General features: G+C 49.2%; 1 protein-coding gene across 1 annotated transcript in view; it reads left to right on the forward strand.

Annotated features, from left to right (window-relative positions):
* The window catches only part of CRMP1 (collapsin response mediator protein 1), a 69,834-nt gene that overhangs the window by 22,704 nt on the left and 31,903 nt on the right, over positions 1-15,227 (forward strand). Inside the window, exons 2-4 of the mRNA XM_045879488.2 lie at positions 1,248-1,336; positions 6,504-6,688; positions 11,325-11,489. Of these exons, the coding sequence (XP_045735444.1) occupies positions 1,248-1,336; positions 6,504-6,688; positions 11,325-11,489 (439 nt within the window). The remainder of the gene's footprint in view (positions 1-1,247; positions 1,337-6,503; positions 6,689-11,324; positions 11,490-15,227) is intronic.

Here is a 15,227-nt window from a genome sequence, read left to right on the forward strand (position 1 = left end):
AAATAAGTGTCCAACAGTAGGGGGGTCATTAAACAGTTTATTGTGTATCCGTAAGATGGAATATTTTGTAGTCACTTGCAGTGATGAAGAACATGTAGTAACTTGGGGACACTTTTATGATACAATGCACAAAGGACACAGTTGTGTTCTTTTTGGGTCCTAGAATTTGCTGTGTTTTTTGTGGCCTCTGGGCCTTGGCTACCAGTTCTCTCTGTCCAGACACTGAAGGTTCGCCCTCCTTGGCCTTCATCCCCACTGCTTGTTTGGAACAATTCATCTTGACTTACTTTTTTAGGTGTGAGCTGGCCTTGCCTGGCCCCTGGTAAGTCTAGCAGCTCCTTCACTTTGCTCCCATGGCGGGCACCCTTCCCTTCTCTTGTAACCCTGTAAACCCATGGCTTATTAAGCCTCTGCCTCTCCTTCCATCTGCTCCAGGAAGGGCAGAGGCTTCCTCCTGGCTCCACAGGGCCTGTCCCTGTGCTGGGAGCTGAGGTGGGGAGCCAGCACATAACGGGGGCATGGATGAGTGGATGGATGCACGCACTGTGATCACAACCATGGGGAATCAAGGAAAACGGTGGAGAGAAACCTCAGACGTTTGACTGGAGGTGGTTCTGGGGGAGTTGTGTTTATTTTATAGTCTCTAGTAGCTTTTAAAAGGTCTCTAAATTGGGTTTTATTGTATTCAGTAATAATGCCCTAATAAACTCCTGTTCTATGAATGACCTAGTTTCTTCAACAAATGAAGGGCATCAGAGGGGCGGGAGGGCTGGTATAGATCTCGGCAGACTGCAGAGAGCCAGATGCAGAGTGGGGACTGAGGACGGAGCCCCACTCGAACCTCCCACTGTAAAACCAAGTAAAATTGAGCATGGGCTGTTAACTCATAGGAAGGAATTACTGTTAATTGGGTCCGCTGAGATGATGGATTGTGGTTCTGTTTATTTAAAAACTCCTTAATGTTTGGAGACATATCCTGAAGTATTTCCAGGTGGCGGGGTACGATATTTGGGGTTTATTTTACAATATCTCAGCAAAAACAAAACAGAAGTGTTGGGGGAGGGGTTGGAATAGGTGGAGTGTGAATGGCCAAGTATTGAAGCTTTTGAGTCTGGGTGATGGATGTGAGGGGGCTTTTTTATCCCATTTCTTTACTTTTGAAAATATTTGGATAATTTTATATTAAAAGTTAAAAAAAATTCTCGGCTTTTCCCCAGTGACACTTAATACTTTGCTTGGCTTTTCAGAGTGACCGACTCCTCATCAAAGGTGGACGGATCATCAACGATGACCAATCCTTCTATGCTGACGTCTACCTGGAAGATGGACTTATAAAGTAGGTTGATCAAAACACACTTTTTTCCTTTTTTTGAAAGATTTTATTTTTTAAGTAATCTCTACACCCAGTGTGGGGCTCAAACTTAAAACCTTGAGATCAAGAGTTGCATGCTCCCCTTACTGAGCCTGCCAGGCATCTCCAAAACATACCTTTTAAGAAGCCAGTCTTGGGGTGCTGGGATGGCTTGGTCGCTTGAGCGTCTAACTCTTGATTTTGGCTCAGGTCACAATCTCAAGGTCGTGAGATTGAGCCCCGCATTGGGCTCCCTGCTCAGTGGGGAGTCTGCTTGTTTCTGTCTCCTGCTTGCTCTCTCTGTCTCTCTCTCTCAAATAAATAAATAAATCTTAAAAAAAAAAAAAAGATGCCAGTCTCCCTAGGCTGCCAGGCCCTTAGAGTTCTGTCCCAGAATGACTGTGCTGTCAGTATCAGGGATGCAGAGATTTAGAGAGGTCCAAACTACAGGTGGGGAAGGGACTAGAGATTCTGGAGCGTTCCTGCCGCACCAGCCTTTGCAGGCCATCAGAGGCACAGGGGGGTGTGACGTGCACACGGCCGGCCAGTGAGGTCCAAGAGCTGACCCCCATTGTCAGCTGGGGGCAAGGGGCAGATGCCTACCTAGTACACAGGACTGAATTCACGGCTCTTTCTTCTACCTTTCCACAATTTCTGGATTGGGTGGGGGGAGCAAGGAGAGAAAGGAAGAATGTTAGGACAGGGCCATGGCCTGCATTGGGCCAGAGGCTTCCTGCACTTTCTGTCTCCCTATTGGCCTCCTCTCTGGCTGTGACATCCGGGTGCATTCCATCTGCTCAGTCACTGTGATAAAACAAAACCCAGGCTGGGCAGCTGAAACAATAGAAGTTAACTTCTCCGAGACTGGAGGCTGTAAGTCCTGGATCAGGGTGCTGGCAGGGATCTTCTGCGATCTCTCTCTCCTTGGCTTGTGGACTGTGGCTTCTCACTCTGCACTCACAAGGGCATCCCTCTGTGCGCATGTGCACAGGACACCAGTCCTACTGGCTCAGGGCCCCACCCTAATGGCCTCGTTTTGATTCAGTCACTTCTTTAAAAGCCCCATCTCCAAATACAGTCACATTCTGAGATGCTGGGGGTCAGGGCTTCAACATATAAGTTTGGGGGATCCCAGCTCAGTCCACAACACCAGACAGTGGGTTGATGTGGCCTCCACATTTTACCGGCTAGTAATGGAGAGGTTCAGCTCTCTTTCTTTCACATGCTGAGTGCCCTGGATTCGCTGGCTGCTCAGCGAGTTCCCCTGGAGTCGGGAAGAGTAGGAGCAAGAGACTGTCTCAGTACCCAGCCTGGGCTGCTGGCACAGGAAGGAAAGGCAGAGGGGAGTGAGAGCGAGGAGAAGGTCAAGCAGGAATGGGGTCTATTAACAGGACTAACTGGTGCCTATGTGGACTTTGATGAGGAGGAGGGGGAGGAGGGGGAGGGAGGGGGGGAGGAGGGGGGGAAGGCTGAAGGAAGGAAGGAGGAGGGAGGAAGGGAGGAGGGGGATGAGAGGGGGCTGTGGATGGCTGTGAGCACTGAGAGACCACGCCCAGGGCATGTCCAGTGAGGAGCTCAGGAGAGCATGGAGGCCTTCTCTGCCTCCCTCTACCCACCCCAAATCCAGTCCCAGACTCCGACCATTTCAAGTCCAGCCCAAGCCTCTGTTCCTCCAGTGGATTCCCTCCTCTTCGCTTCTTCCCAGCCACTCTGAAAGCGTAGTACCCGCAGAACTAGCCCAGCAGCTCTACTTGGAACCTTGCACCCATAAATCCTCTGCCTGGAACACCTTGCCCCACCCCGCATTCTCATTTCTCTGCCCCCCTCCCCCCCTGGCTCCCCAACGCCTGTTTGTCCTGTGGGTCCAGCTTGTGTGGCTCCTCCAGGAAGCCTTCCCTGACCCCCATGACTCTGTTGGCCAGCCTGTGTGCCCGGCCCCACACTCCTCATGCTGCATTTGCCCCAGACTAGGGACCTTGCCTTAGGGCCTCTGCACCCGGGGCCTGGCACAATGCCGGATACGAGAGGTACTGGGAGTATTGACAGGAAGTGTAGCAGAAGAGTCCTGACCTGTCAGGTGGCAGGACCTTGGTCTTGGAATCAGAGGGAGAGAGGCAGAGTTGGTCGGGGTGGTGAGGTTTCTAGTCAACTCCCTGCTTAGGTACGGAGACAACCACTCTGGGGTGAACTCTGGTTTGTGGGGCCTCGGGGTTCTGGGACGTGGGAGGTAAAGGATGCTGATGCTTTTGCAGGACCACCTACCCACCGGTCATGTGGGATTGAGGTTGGCTCCCCAAGAGCCGTGCAGTCCAGGATGTGTATACATGAAACAAGAGCTCACTGGCCAAGCTGCATTTATTAAGTGCTTGCTGTATGAGTGAACACCCGGAGTCTTAGGGACTTCGGTGGATTGTGTTGTTCAGGAAATATGCAGTGTCCACAAATTCATTATTTCTCAGCTCCTCTTAGTCAGAAACCCCTTTTTATTTGACTCTGTTGCTCCTCCCCCTACCCCGCCCAGCAGAGCGAGTCTCCGGATGGTCATTTGGAGGACGAACCCCTGCTGGCTGGGGAGGAGGTGTGGGAGGGCTGAGACCCAGAGGGGCCACTGTACTGACCCCAGGAGGCTCAGTTATGCTCCTTCACTTTGATTGAACCCCAAGAATTCTCTTTCGTGGTCATTTGCCAAGTTTTCCTAAAAGCTTGTCAGCTGGGTTTGTGCTGCATCTGTTAGGATTCACTGAGGGTTCCATCCAGTTTGCAAGTGCTGGTGACTCAAACACTGGCCACTGAGCACTTGTGCGTAGGGCGGGGGAGGTGTTGGGGTGCAGGGATGAGGTGTCTGGCTAACTCACAGAGCCTCCTGTTCTACACACACTGCCATTGAGAACCATCTGGATTCTTCCTCCTAGTGCACTGGCGGTTCCGTCTGGGTCAGTCCCAGTTTGGGGAGAATCTGCTCCTTCTATGTAAGGGAAGCAGGAAGGCAGGTAAGGCTGGTGGGCAGAGCCTAGATGTTATATTAGACTTGGGGGGGGGGGACCTGGCTTGAGTCCAGACCCACCACTGACTTGCTGTGCAGCCTTGAGCAAGGCACCGTACCTCTCTGAATTCCATTTTCCTCTTTTGCAGAATGTGTTTACTTCCCGTAAAGAGAGGTGACTGTCATGCCTTGAAAATGGGCCCCGAACAGCAGTACTTGTTGGCATGGTGACTGAGGCACACTCCCAGTCAGACTGCAGATACCCACGTGTGGGGCTGTGCCGAGTGTATGGCCCATGCCCACTCTGGGTCACGCCCAAGCCTTTGCCCCCATTAAACACTTGAACATTATCCCGTCTTCTTGGAAAGCCAGTTGAAGCATGAAATGAGATGATCTGCAAAGTGCTTAGAAAAGCCGGTGCTCAGGGGTGACCTGCTCCTGCTGGAAGGTTTGGGGGCGTCTCCTCCTGGATCCCTTGCTCTTCTGCTCCTGACGTATCTCCATGTGTTTAGTAGGGGGATCGGGCAAGGCAGGATGTCTGCAAATCAAGATGGAGATGACAGAGGGGACACTGGCATTAGAAGCAGCAGTGCTGAGCTTGTGGGCGTGGTCTCGGTCGTGGTCCCCGGCACCATGCTCTTGCTAGACTTATTTCCGGTTTCAGGACAGTGCGCGATGCCCCGATTCTGTGGGAGAGCCCCAAGTGGAGCCCTCTGTCCCCCCTTCCCCCACAGCTTGCCTGGACCAGCCCTGCCCAGGGGTCCGGAGGATCCAGGAGCGTCTGCTTCGGCTGCTCGGGTGTAGATTCTGTTTGGGGCCTGACATGGTGGTCCCTGAAGTAGCACTTGCCTGTATCTTCATTACGGTTGTTTTTCTGTGACTTAGAATATTGTTGCCTCATCTGAAGCGTTCAGAGCAACTGTATTTTTTTTTTTTTTAATAAAAATTGCTCATGTTCAGGTCTACTGGTCTTCGCCCGGCGTTGACCTTGGAGGCTGTCATCTCTGTCCTGGTTCTGGCTGAGCCTCCCCTCTGCCCCCCATGTGTCTCCCGACTCTGGTTCCAACAGATGAAACACAGCCGCCACCACATGGGACAAAGGCTTCCAATTTCTTAGGCTCTGCTCCCTTCTTCCTCTCTTTGGAATTTTTCCTCCTTCTGGCGGAAGTTCGCAGGTGCCTAGCACATTGGGGAACAGAAGGGAGGGTCAGCATGTTCAGAAAAAGTCTGCTCTCCCCAGTGTGATTCCCTCCAGGCAGGAGTTATGATGTTAGTGGCTTTTTCTTGTGGGTACTGGACGGTTAAGCAGCTTTCCTGAGGTCGGTGCTCAGGACAGCTAAAACAAGAATGCTGGGCGCCTGTCTGTCTTAGCTTGCCCTGGCTGGTGTAAGAACGTACCGCACACACTGGGCAGTTGAAACAACAGACGTTGATTCTCTCATGGGTCTGGAGGCTGGAAGTCTGAGATCAGGATGTCAACAGGGTTGGCTTCTTTGAGGCCTCTCTCCTTGGCGTGTGGCTGGTGGTCTTCTCCTCGTGTCCTCACCTGGTTAACTCTGTACGGGTCTGTGTCCTGATCTCTTCTTACAAAGACACCAGTCCTATTGGATTAGGGCCCCCCCTGACAGCCTGACTTTACTGTAATTGTCTCTGTAAAGGCCCAGGCCTCAAATACAGTCACATGCTGAGGTCCCTGGGGTTAGAGCATCAACATACAGCTTTTGAGAGGGTCCCACTTCAGCCTGTAGCACTACCTCTCACAGTCTGCAGAGCTAAGGGGACTTTACGCTCTGTCTCCTGCAATCTGGATCCTCGAAGTGGTTGACAAAAGTGTGCGAAGAACTCTGGAGTGACAGGCTATTCTGAGACCCCTTTGCCACCACCTCCCCCTGGAAGCCTCCCCAGATTCCCGGGCTAGTGAAGCAGCCCACCTTATACTCCCCACCCCTCTGCTGTACTGCATTGTTACCCATCTGCCTGCGTGCCTCTCCTCCTCATTAGGCTGTGAGCCCCTCAGGGGCAGGAGTCCTGCCTGAGCATTCTCTGTCTACTCAGTGCCCTGCCTAGGACATGGCTCAGAAATGTTTACCTAATGGAACTGAAGCCACACAGTGGGCTGCCATCTTGTTTTTCTTTTAAGAACCAAAGGCCATTTCTGTTTGTTTCCAGACAAATAGGAGAGAACTTAATAGTTCCTGGTGGAGTGAAGACCATCGAGGCCAATGGGCGGATGGTGATTCCCGGAGGTATCGATGTCAACACGTACCTGCAGAAGCCGTCCCAGGGGATGACCGCTGCCGATGACTTCTTCCAAGGGACCAGGGCCGCACTGGCAGGCGGGACCACGATGATCAGTGAGTTGTACCCCTGCCTTGGGCACATGGGCAGTGACTTCAGTTCATTTACCGGCAGCAGCAGCACCACCATGGTCTCAATCTACACCAGGCACTTTGCTCAGGGGACCAGTTAGTGTAATCCTCACCACAACCTACCACAAGGCTGTACCACTGGTGGTACGAAGAGGATTTTATAGGCAATACAGACATTTGAAAGTTTAAATTATTTTGATGCATTTGAAGATAAATAATTAGCACATCATGGGTATTATTGCATAGGGTGAGATTGAAATTAACATTTAAATTTTTAGAAACTGTGAGCTGATTTAAAGGAAGGTATTAAGGAAAGAATAATATGGATTGTAGGGAGATAAAGCAAAATATTCCTGAACCTGGTGTGCACATGGCTGAAGTTTTGGAACCAGGGATATAGGTGTTATGGTGAAAGATGGGGAAGTAGAGGCTGAAACAAGTTGCTGAAGGTGACACAGTGGGGAAGTGGTTGTATTGGTCAGTGTTGATGCCGTAATGCTGGGATAACGCTGCATAACGAACAGTCCCTAAACTTCAAGCATCACTTGTTTTTCTTGATCAAGGATCTGAGGGACTAGGAGCAGGATGGAGTGAGTCTGCTTCAGGATGTGCGTTGGGTTCGGACGGGCACTGTGGAGCTCCCACCGTGGAACCAATGACCAGCTCAACCATGCCCTTCTAGCAGATGGCAGAAGTGCAAGAAGGGTCTGGTAGAAACTTGCCACCCCTCTTACCACCTCATGTCTTCCCTTACATGCTGAAGTTCTGTTGGCCAAAGCAAGTTGCGTGGCTGAGCCCAAAGTCCCTGGGATTACATTCTGCCCGCCATGAACCATGGTGAAGGTGGGGAGGGGAGGAGGCAATGTGCACAAACAGTGCCCTCTACCACAGAGGCTTCCTGAGATGCTGGATTCTTCTTCTACCACATTTTGCAGTCTCTTGTAGTTTTTGAAGTAGCTTTTCTTTCTTGGATTCCATTTTATTTTATTTTTAATTGTTTTAAAGATTTTATTTATTTATTTGACAGAGAGAGCAGGAGCAGGGGGGAAGGGTGGAAGGAGAGGGAGAGGGAGAAGCGGGCTCCCCACTGAGCAGGGAGCCCAACACAGGGCTCGATCCCAGGACCCTGAGATCATGATCTGAGCTAAAGTCAAACACTTAACCGACTGAGCCACCCAGGCGCCCCTCTTGGATTCCATTTTAATAAATGATTTTAATTAAATAAGCAACAGTTGGTTTTTCAGTGTTCTTTCAACTGTTAGGCTCTCTGCATCCAGGCAGCTCATCCCTAAGCTGCCCATCTGTCTCCCTCCTAGGAACCCCTTTGGAAGTACACTGGGTAGAGCTGGCCACTGTGTGTGGAGCTCATGCATCAGAGCCACCTCATCCCCCTGAGCCAGGAGGGGATGGCCCAGATCATGAGGGAAGCACGGTCCTGGTCCCTTCTCCACAAGGCAGCCTTTTATCTGCTGGTTGGGAAAGTGGGAGGAGCCCAGATGTTGGACCTGGATGGATTTGGACTTGGACCCCAGCTGTCCGGGTTTGATCCTGATCACTGCCACTCAGCAGCTGTATGCTTGTGGGCAGTATTTAGCCTCTCTGTGCCTCAGCTTCCTCATCTGTAGGGTGGGCTTTATAATCTGAGCCTTCCCCCACCATAGCATTGCTGGAAGACATACACGAGGTGCCTGGGTGTAGTGCATGGCACATGGCAAGTACTTGGAGATAGGAGCTGGCACAGCGCTGAGAGGTGGAGATGAAGTTGCAGGCTCAGGTGACCTGTGTGGAGTAGAAGACAGAACCCCAGATGAGGATTCAGGATCTCCAGGGTCCCCTTGTGCTCTTTCCCCATCATCATCTTTGAGACTCTTAGGGGAGGGGCCTCATCCACCCCATCTGGAAAAGGGTGGTTTTCATAGTGTGTTTCATGGGACCCCAAGAACCTGTGGAAGCACCAGGAGGACCATCATGAGGGGCGGGGAGGTTCTGAGTCTCCATCCCATGTTGTCATCCAACAGATACTTAATTGAGGGTTGCTCTGTGCCAGGCACTGTGCTAGGTGTTGGGGGACGGAGGGACCAAAGCGGACATGGTGCTGGTGCTCCAGTGGTTGCAGTCTTGCGGGGAGTTACGGATCATGTACGACTACACACACGTCTATACTCTGTGACTAGGGCTACAACAGAAATGTGTGCACAGAGTTTTGAACTGACGGGCCAAGTGCTTCCCTGAAGACGCAGCATTCATGCAGGGATCTGAAGGATGAGTATGAATTCACTGGGTGAAGAGGGTGGAGGGGAACAGAGCTCTAGGAAAAGGGAAGAGCATGTGCGAAGCGTCTGTGATGGAACACAGCTTGCGTTTAAGAGACTGATGAAGGCCCATGAGGCATGAGTGCAGAGACTTAAGGATGGGGTTGTGTGAGATAAGACTGGAAGGTAAGGATGGTACTGATGGCCCTTGATGGCTGAGGTAAGAATTTTGGACTTTTTCAAATGGGCAATGAGCAGGCATTGAAGGATTTTAAGCAAGGAATGATGAGATCTGCTTTGGGTTTTAAAGAGACCAGAATAGATTAGCCTAGATCAGATGTGGCTGTACCAGGGGCAAGTGATTGTAGCAGCTCAGCTACAGAAGAGGGTAGCTAGGACGAGGAGTGTGGCCATGGAGGTGGACAGAGGTGGACAGCTCTGGGGATATGTAGGATGGAAATATAAGTACTTGGTGGTGGGTCAGCCATGAGGTATCTGTGAGAAAGGAAGTGTCAAGAATGACTCCTTCGATCCTAGCTGTGGAACTAAGGTGTTATCCTCACAGTTGAGGGGGTGATAGGGACCAGATTTGCAAAGGGGGGGGGAGATGTTGCATGAGGTTTGGGACATTTCAATCTTGAAGAGCTTTTTTGAGTCTTCCTGGTGGAGAGGTCAGGGAAACAGCTGAAGTCAGAGTTCTGCAGCTAAGAGGGAGTGGTACATTTTAATGAGCAGCTGTATTAAAGAATATTCCAGGACCAAGGCATAAGGAATTTGACCATTTAATGGCCAAGTAGAGACAGAAGAGTCTACAAGGAGACTGAGGAAAAATGGCCACAAAAGTAGAATAAAAGCCAGAAAGCCATGTCGTCATGGGAGCCAAGAGGAGGGAGTGATTCACTGTGTCCCAGGAGGTCCAGTAGAGTCAGGACTGGACGTTTCCATTAAATCTAGAGACGTGGAGATTGAGTTAGCAGAGGCTGTTGCTTTAGACGGGTGGAGGAGTGAGCTGGAGGAAAATAAGGACTACTTTTTATAGATGTCTGGCTGTGAAGGGTGGTTGTTAGGGAAACAGGGCAGTAGCTAGAGGGATATGCAAAGTCAAGTGAGGTTTAAAATCAGGTGTCTCCCCTTTCATTTGCTTTACATTTAAGATCTTATTTTAGAAAGGAGTGATGAAGTTAACATGCTTTTAGTCTATAAGGTCTTGTGCACCTTTCCAGCTCTGGCAGCATGGAGTAGTGGGAAAGGGTTCAGACTGCAGCTGATGGGACTCTGGACCTTCTTCCTACCACTTACCTAGTTGTATAAGTAAGTTGTAAGACACGTTCCTTACCCTTTTTGAGCCTCAGTTTCTTCTTCTGCCAATGGAGATATTAATATTCACTTCACAGGTTGGTTGTGAGGATTTAATGAGATAATTGATGGAAAGCCTTGTGGCAGTGTCTGAGGCATAGTAAGCATTCAATAAATAGTTGTGATGCTGCTGCTGCTGCTGAAGATGACAATGACAATGGTGGTGATTATGTCATTGCTGATGGTTATGGTAATGATGGTGACAGTGATGGCAATATTGACAATGATGGTGGTGGGAGTGATGATGAAGAGGGTGGTGATGGTGATGATAGTGATAATAGTGATGGTGATGATGATGATGGTGATGGTAGTGGTGGTGATGGTGGTGATGATGATGGTGTTGATGATGGGGTGATAGTGATAGTGGTGATTAACATTGTGATGATGATGGCAGTGGTGATGATAGTGATGATGGTGTGATGGTGATGATGGTGATGATTATGATGATCATGATAGGAATGATGATGGTGATGGTGATAATAGTGATGCTTATGATGGTGGTGGTGGTGATGATGGTGATGATGATGATGATGGTGATGATGATGTTGGGGATGCTGGTGATGATGGTGATGGTGTTGATGATGGGGTGATAATGAGGGTGGTGATTAAGGTGGTGATGATGATGATGATGATGATGATGGCGATGGTGATGATGGTGATGATGATGATGGTGATGATGATGTTAGGGATGCTGTTGATGGTGATGGTGTTGATGATGGGGTGATAGTGAGGGTGGTGATTAAGGTGGTGATGATGATGATGATGATGGCGGTGGTGATGATGGTGATGGTGATGATGATGATGGTGATGATGATGTTTGGGATGCTGGTGATGATGGTGATGGTGTTGATGATGGGGTGATAGTGAGGGTGGTGATTAAGGTGGTGATGATGGTGATGATAGTGAAGATGTGTATGGTGATGATGATGGGGTGAAGAGGCTATTGGAGGCTACCATTGGAATAGCTTGGGTCCTATGCATTTTGGAATGTGATGCATATTTTTCTTTCACAGTTGACCATGTCGTCCCTGAACCTGGGTCTAGCCTGCTGACATCCTTCGAGAAATGGCATGAAGCAGCTGACACCAAATCCTGCTGCGACTATTCCCTCCATGTGGACATCACAAGCTGGTACGATGGTGTTCGGGAGGAGTTGGAGGTGCTGGTGCAGGACAAAGGTCAGTTAAAGCCTCAGAATGGGGGTATAGTTCTGGAATCCCTGGTTCTTTGGTGGGCCTCAGTATGTGGAGTTAAAAATCCCTTTATCTGCATTTGCTGTGAGCCCAGCTATGAGCTACACACTGCCGCATAAACAATGGAAAAACGAGATCCTCTTTGAGGAGTCTGTCCTCTTCTCCTTCAAGCCCTTTGGAGGTATCCCCCTGTTCACAGAAGAAAGCCTGATTTCCTTAGCCTGGCATGCAAGGCCCTCGCTGATCTAGGCTCATTTCTCTTTCTCTACCTAAACACATCTGGGGTCCTTGTTATCCTGGATGCCATCCCCTGAAACCTGCTTCACCGCTGGGCCTGTGCTCAGGCTCTACACCCTGCTAGGAATGCCCTTTCTTCTCCTCGGCTACCCAAGCTCAACTCGCACTTTCTCCAGTTTCCCCAACCAGAATTGCTCGTTCCTTGAATATCCATATCAGGTTACTCTGGGAGCAGCTTCTCTATTGTTCTTGGATTATGGGACACTGGTTCTCTGTCTGGCTCTTGTGTTAAACCCTGAGCTCTATGGTGTCTGTGGGGGGGGAGATTGTGTCTATCCATCTCTGTATCCCATCCCAGCTCCCTTCTGTTTGGACTCACATCAGGTGTCCCTGCACAGTGTAGACACTACAGTGTGCATTGTGTTGAAGTGAATTGAACTGAAGATACACGATGCAAAGACCAAGAGAACACAATGAACCAGGACAGGAGTGGTCAGTCTGGAGAGGGGCAGTTCTGGATGCTCTCGGAAGAGTCAGCCTCAAATGAAGGAAATGCTTCAAAGAGAGCTCGAGGGTGTTTTCAATTTTTAAGATATGTATGCTGTGTTTTCTCATTATAAAAGTATACTCGCCATATTACCAAAAAGTCAGAAAATCAAGAGAAGGAAAAAGGGCTTGAAGGAGAAGAGAATGGACTCCTCAAAGAGGATCTCATTTTCCCATTGTTTATGCGGCAGTGTGTAGCTCATAGCTGGGCTCACAGCAAATGCAAACCCCCAATCACCACTTACATTAATGTTAAGGATTATTGCTTTCCATTCTCTGTCAGCTTAGATGATTTTCTCCTTATATAGTTATATGATAGCAGTTACTTGGAATTCTTCTATTTTCACTTAACGTTTTATGAGTAATCATTACTTTTCATTAATAACTTTTTTCATGGCTTGTAATGTACAATGTAATGGTTAACTTGCTTATTTTCTTTTTATTGGGCACTTAGGTTTTCTGTTTGCTCTACTGTAAGTAGTGTTATGGTGAACATCTTCGTATATAAACATTTGTTTGCATTTCTAATTGTCCCCTTAGATTTCCAGAGATGGAATTACAAGGTCAAGGTTTTAACATTTTTCAAGCTCATGACACTTACAGCCAAATTGCTTTCCTGGAAGATGCACTTACTTGCATGCCCACGATCCCCATGTCTCTGGCTCCTTGCATGCTTGTGCCATTGGGTGGCATTTCTTCTACAAAATTCTTGCAAATCTGATGAGTCAAATTCAGTCTACCACTATCCACTGCAGTTCTTTTATCTTTAATTATGGTAAACATTTTGCTTACCTTTATGTGAATGTCCGGTTATATTTTTTGCCCACTCATGAGTTTGTATGCCTGAGTTCTCCATATGAAGAAGGCACTGTCCCTCCATTGTAGTTGCTGTGAATCACACTCTTGTTTTGTACAGAATCATAATCCAGTCCCAATACAATTATAATCTGTAATTTACAATTATGTATCTCGCTTTTCTCACCTAATGTTAAATCCTGAGCAATTTCCCGCTTACCCCATGGGCTTCATCATGTCATCTTTAGCAGCCTGTGTGTGGGGATGTGGAGAAGGGTCAGGTAGAACACCAGGATCACAAAACTGTCACAAGAGAGTGCAACAGCTCTGTTGGGGAGGGGCACTTTGTGGGGTCATATTTGTTGCATTGTCTTAGAAGAGGACAGAGATCTTCCCTTGACCAGACACTTGCAAGGAAATGACTTGGGGAAGTTTTTAGGTGTGTCCATGGTTTTAAGCGTCTGACTAGTATTATATAAGGTTTTTTATTGATTTAAGTTTCAGAATTAGTGCGTGTTTATTGAGAAACAATATGGAAGTGTCTGAAGTAAAAAGTGATAATTGGGTGTTTGTCTTTCCAGGCGTCTTTCCTGTCTGTGTGTGTCACACTCAAACACACATAATTCTTACATGAGCAGAACTGTAATGTGCATCATCTTGCGCCATGCTTTTTTTCACTCAATAAAATGTCACGGACCACCAGGCCCCTCCACTTAGCAACTGTGTGACCGTGCGCCAATCCATCAACCTCTCTATGTCTCAGTTTCCCCATCTGGAAAATAAAGGTCACAAAAAGGTTGTTTTGAAGATCAAATGAGAAGGTATATATAAAGTGTTTAGAACACCACTGGCCCCTGGTAAGGATTCTGTATTTTTAGTTATTACTTTTATCCTCATTCTGTCATTTCTCATAAGACCTCCAGAGTGTTCAGTTTTATGGAGGTACTGGGTTGATCTCCTTCCTGTTGGAAAATTTTTAAAAATTGTGCTGTCAGGGTTCACAGGGAGCAAACTCTGAGGTAGAGACCCGTGTGCAGGAAGTGAGTGTGGATTAGTTTGCTATTGCTCCTATAACAAGCCCCCCCAACTTGTGGTTTAAAACAATCCCAATGGCAGTTCTGGAGGTGGGAAGTCTGAAGTGGGCCTTAGGGCTGAGGTCAAGGTGCTGGGGGCCCCGGGGAGAGCCCTTCCTTGCCTTTTCCGGCCCCAACAGGCTGCCCGTGTGCCTTGGTCTGTGGCCCTGATCCTTCCAGCCACTGCCGCCACCCACATTGACTCTGACTTCTCCCCTGCTTCTTTCCTTAAAAAGGACCCTGGTGATCACACTAGGCCCTCTCTGGTAATACAGGATGATCTTTTATCTCAGACTCCTTAATTTATTTTATTTTATTATTTTTTAAGATTTTATTTATTTATTTGACAGAAAGAGAGACAGCGAGAGAGGGAACAGAAGCAGGGGGAGTGGGAGAGGGAGAAGCAGGGAGAAGCAGGCTTCCCGCTGAGCAGGGAGCCCGATGCGGGGCTTGATCCCAGGACCCTGGGACCATGACCTGAGCCGAAGGCAGACGCTTAACCAACTGAGCCACCCAGGTGCCCCATCAGGCTCCTTAATTTAATCCTATCTGCAGATTCCCTTTGTCGTGGGGGGGAACGTATTCATAGGTTCTGAGGATTAGGGCGAGGACATGTTTGGGGGGGGTCGTTATTTTGCCCTCCCACAGCGTGATCACAGTATCAACCCCTGTGAGCAAAGCCAGGGAACAAGATTGGCCGCAGGGAGCTCTGAGACCTGGACACCTTGCCTTTGGATCCTGGGGAAGCCAAGGGGGTGGGGACTTCATAGCTCCCCGCCAGGCAGGCATTGGGTGTGGCCCCTCTGGGATGGGGCATGACCTTGAGCTAGGCTGCTCTGTGCACGGAGGGTGATTCACACAGGACTGACAGCGTGGTGCACCTGAGACATGCAGGGAGGTCCTAAACCAGTGTCCGACGGTGGAGGTTCATCTTCGTGGGTGGGCTCAAGCAACCACACCTCCTAGAAGCCTTCCCTGCTTGCTCCGCCCTCCAGGCTGGTGTCCCCTCGGAGCTCCCACGGCCCCAGAGGGGGCTTCTCCAGCAGGGCTGTGGGCCTCGGGGCTCTCCTGC

The sequence above is a fragment of the Mirounga angustirostris genome, unplaced genomic scaffold (genome assembly GCF_029215605.1).
Source record: "Mirounga angustirostris isolate CCGP_5_RB_7025 unplaced genomic scaffold, mMirAng1.0.hap1 SCAF_2, whole genome shotgun sequence".
Lineage (NCBI taxonomy): Eukaryota > Metazoa > Chordata > Mammalia > Carnivora > Phocidae > Mirounga > Mirounga angustirostris.